Source organism: Sprattus sprattus (genome assembly GCF_963457725.1).
Source record: "Sprattus sprattus genome assembly, chromosome: 15".
NCBI lineage: Eukaryota > Metazoa > Chordata > Actinopteri > Clupeiformes > Clupeidae > Sprattus > Sprattus sprattus.
In genome coordinates, this window is record NC_137913.1 from 19629746 (window position 1) to 19634452 (window position 4707).

General features: G+C 43.4%; 1 protein-coding gene across 1 annotated transcript; it reads left to right on the top strand.

Annotated features, from left to right (window-relative positions):
* The first annotated feature begins 787 nt into the window (after nt 1-787).
* tcima (transcriptional and immune response regulator a) lies at nt 788-1795 on the top strand. Its single transcript, XM_080853007.1, has one exon. It carries the CDS (start codon nt 905-907, stop codon nt 1205-1207), a length of 303 nt encoding a protein of 100 aa, XP_080709133.1. The 5' UTR covers nt 788-904; the 3' UTR covers nt 1208-1795.
* Nucleotides 1796-4707: the final 2912 nt, after the last annotated feature.

A 4707-nucleotide genomic window follows, 5' to 3' on the forward strand; every position in this document is an offset into this window, starting at 1 on the left:
TACAGATGGGGCCTGTTGATAACAGACACAGGAGTCTCTGTGAGGACAGTGTAAACAAAACGAAACACATAGTTGTGCAATTCTTTATCCAATATTGTGCTTTTCACTTCATGCAGTAGGATATGATTTGTTTCCAAAACTAGCAATGTGAACCAATGGCTTCAAGCTAAATGTATGTTACTACTTAGTTTTTAAAGTCATTAAATAAAAAAGTAAATTTGGGAAAAGCCAACATGTGCATTTCCAATGTTGTGCCAGTTGTGTAAAATGTCACTGACAGTAACAACTTCAGTGTGGTCTATTATGAAATTCACACTTGGATGCTATTGCCTACATGCATGGCTATTTCTAAAAGAAGTGGATTAAATTGCTTATTTCAGTACCAGATACTGATATCGTAACATAGGGAAAATATCTGGGTTGATCACAGTCCAAACCAAGTAATTTTTTTGTGTGTAATGATTTACACGTAGGCCTACCTTACCTAGCCTGCACAACAATGTTCGCCCTCCATTTTTACCATTCTAGATTCTCAGGACGTTTACAGCTTGTTTCATATTTCTCAGTAATGGCAAGCAGAAGACGCAGTCGCTTGCTTTCAACCTTCAGCTGGGCTAGAGTACCTCATTGTCGTAGCACGTTAGCTTTGCTGGTTGTCTCTGTGGGTGTGTAGTAGCCTACGACTGGTGACGTCACCAGTGTAAGTGGGTCTTGACAGCCGGGAAGCCTCCGGCAACCCTTTAAATAGCTCTGGCAGGGACAGAGGCGCTCCACACACTCACAGAGCACACACTCACAGAGCACAAAGGCAGCAGGCAACCCAGCCCAACTCAACTGAGCGAGTTGGAGACCAAGCCTCAGCTCTGCGAACTGACAAGAAACGCGAAAACAACAAAACGCAAGGATGTCCTCTTATGTGACTTCGGAGTGTCACCGCGTCTGCCCGTCCTCTCACGGGAATCGGTTTGACACAGCGCACCGCAAAAAGGCCGTGGCTAACATCTTTGACAACGTCAACCAAGACGCTGTGATGAGGCTGTTCCAGAAAACAGGAGACATGAAGGCGGAGGAGCGGGTGAGGAGTATCTTCTCCTACGCGCAGGACCCCCAGGAAACGGCCAAAGCCTTGATGGCCCTGAAACAGCGCAAGAAGGACAAGTTTCTGCGGATCGCAGGAATGGTTCGCAACCTGCTGAAACTTCGCTGACTGTTCTATATCGACTCTTGACGAGTGGTTTCGACTCAGTATATACGTTTGTCAGCACGCTGACACCTGGCAAAGAGGATGTTCAAGACCAGATGACAAACGACACGGAGATAAGCTAAGAGGTCCTGGCTAAATTGTTAAAAGAACAATGGATTACGGAGATGGCATCCACTGATGCAGCTTGCCTGGAGGGATGCGTAGTGAACTGCTCGATGCACGGAGTGGTGCAGCACAGCGATGGAGTTGCGCTCCAGAAAATTCTTGGGGCTTTACCCAAGCACAAGTCAAAGAGACTCTTGCAATGATGTCTCAATGATGAACTGCATTTTAAAAATGCGTCCTTTATCTGCACCTGGAAGGTGTTAATGGTTACTAAAAGTAGTGACTGAGTGATGAGAGACTGGTGCTGAAGATATTGCCTCAAAATGTTGCCTGTATTTTTGCAAACATATGCCTTGTCTCTGTACCAGTTTTTACATTGTGATACCTGCTGTTCTCTCTTTACAAGTGGCCACTAATTTATTTGTCAAACACCAGCCCATGCATTTTCTAAAAGTAATTTTTCAATTTCTATAATAAATTATGAACTCAAGAAATATTTCTCTCCACTCTGTTTTTTCACACACACTACATAATACACTACATAATATGGATATTTATACTAAGTTAATTTTAGACTATAATGTCCAAATCTATGGATAAATATGCAATGACAATTGTGGCAGGATTAAGATTAGAAAAGGTTATGAAAGAAATTATTCTCAGAAAAAAACTAAACAATTATGGGTCAATAATTATGTAGAACATCTGCTATTTTACCACAGGGTTTATCAACAGTCTTGTATAATACCTTACTGTAGCTATTCCTCAATGTTTACATTATATCCAAAGTAAGACAGGAACATTCATTCTCAAATCCCTGAGTCAACATTATTTGCATGTAAACAAAACAGTGACATACAACAACCTGAGAAACTGGGTCTATTTTGAAAAACACAGCAGTTGACCTACTGATGGGGACCACATTGAAATACTACAACTAATTGAAGGAGGATTATTCCAACACAATTCACTTTCATCCGATACTTCACAGTCTCATAGATGACGGTGATAATCTTTGATCATGTAATCAAGATTAATACAGGAACAAAACACAGATTAATAATGAATAACAAATGGAATTACTTGGGGGCGTGTAATCTAGTACTATTTCTCTAAAGAGCTCCTGGATAAACTCCATGTGCAGGCTTTGTTTTCTTCTCCATCCTTTGCTGAAATAAGGGCATTTCAAGGGGGATATTATGTTACCCGCCACTTGATGTGGTTAGCCTTCGCTGAGTTTCTCCCCCACTGGGGCGGCTTACAAAACCAGCGCAAACCAGTTTTAGTGGGGGAAGCTAGATATCAGCCGGAGCCCGGTGTGTTTGTCTAGGTGCACTCCATCACCCTGACCACACAGATAAGAGCTGCTTTAAGTGGCATTAGCAGGGCTTTCCCGGGTGTTCATCCTGTCGGGGAGGGCGCTTTGCCTTTGCTCTATGATAGAAAATCCTCTCTAGTGCAATGAACTGTCAATATGAGTACCTTATTGTTCTGATGCTAGGCTACGTTGCACAGTGAGTAAAGGTGTTTCATCATACAGTTAGTATTTGGTGTGTTTTTTCTTCTTCACATGGGCGGGATTAGCTGTCAAGGCTAAGATCAGTGGATGTCAGTTAATCCCATTCGCTTTGATAGCCGGTTGAAACTGGTTTCAGAAGCACGTTGATGCGTCATCCGACATCTGACTGCCTGGATACCGCATGTGTTCAAGCGCCACAGACACCACAGGGAAATGCCCATAGCCTGAGGGCGGGGGTTTCGCTCAGGTAAATGTTCACCTGAAGCAGAGGAAAGTCACTCCCAAGCACTAAAACAAACCTTGTCCTTTTGCACGCATACGTGTATATACACAGACACACGCACAAGACCTGATCAAAGGCTACAAAAATGGTGTGCTGTTGAAACACTTTCTATCCAGATAAACCAATATAACTCTTATCCACAACTATCTGTAATGTCTAGGGTTGTCATTGTGTTAGATACTTCGCCACTTTTAGTGTTTCACCACATGCTTCAGTCAATTATATTTAAACTGCGGCCCTCTTTTGTTTTGGCTTTGTTTTATCTTGCCAGCTACAGCATGTATTGTGTTCTTTTCCTTAAAAGGCAGTCTTATTGTTTGGACAGGCTGAGCCGGATACTAAAGCCACTGCTGCCGGCGGTCCTCTTTGTCATGTAACAAGATGCTTAACGTGAGGCTGTCCTCTCCAACCCTCTTCCTGTCTTTCTCAGAGGGCTGTTGCCGGGCACTTTGATGTCAACAGACAACGTGGCAGCAGCAAAAGCTTCTCTGGGCTCGGTGTTTGAGCGATCGCCATGGTGATAGAGATTGGGAGAGCGAGAGCCTAACTGTTTCCGCTGAGACTGCCCTGACTCCAGTTCAAACCGGTCCAGAGGCTGAAAAAAAGGTGAAGAAGAGGAAGTGAGAATGCGACAGTACGCTGTGTAGATCTGCGTCAGCTTTTGTCCAAGCCTGATGAGAGAAGCCACACTCGGTCCATGTGACTCAGTGTTGATAAAACACTTCTCCTCTCCTGGAGACCACCTTTTACATAATACAACATTTGTGTTAACAGTCTGTTACGAGCTCTAAATTTAGAGAGCTCTGCCTCTGAGAAACTTCAAAGCCCAGTGATAAATCATGGAAAGACAAGACAACATTTATAAACTCCATACAAGCGTTGGAGTTATCCAAACGGTTGACCTCCCAAAAGATCTATTCCTGTTTTGCTGTGATGCCAAGGAGACAGCTTACATTGAAAAAATACCACGACATGTTATGCAGACCTGAGATAATGGGCTGTAGATTAGTGAGGCACTAGAAGTTTCTTCTTTCAAGGATTTCTGCTGAGTGTCATGGCCTATTTCAGGATTTCTGAGAAACTGTGTGGTGAAAAAAGTGTAGTTACTGGAACCTTTAAGCTCTTAATGGTTTGCCAGATATGTGGAAATATTGGATTGTTTTCAATTAACTAATTCAAAAATGAGAACAGTGCCGTGTGCTTCAAAGTGCATTTTCTCTGGTAAGCGTATTGCATAAATGAAATTAAAGTGCAATCCAGATGTGGTTTTGATGACTCCTACAGACTGGAAGAACACAAACACTTTACTAGACCCCACACTTACTCAAACATCCCGATTTTATTGTGGGCTGCATGGCCTGCCCGGGATACTTCAATCCTAAAGCTGCCTTTGGTTTCCCCTTATCCCTTTCACATGTCGCATGCAGCTGGCCAACACAGAGTCACCAACACCCCCTAAAAGGTCATCATAACAGAAAATGTGGACTCCATACAGGAAGAGCGGGAATGCCAGCGATGCAGGCGTTCTGTTGGCCACTCCATGTGCCTCGGATCGAGTGCTTTTCCTTCTGTGAAGTTTCGGTGTGTGACTCATGT

What these genes read in the sequence shown, in the direction of transcription:
- tcima (XM_080853007.1), top strand. Translation starts at nt 905, where the DNA reads ATGTCCTCTTATGTGACTTCGGAGTGTCACCGCGTCTGCCCGTCCTCT.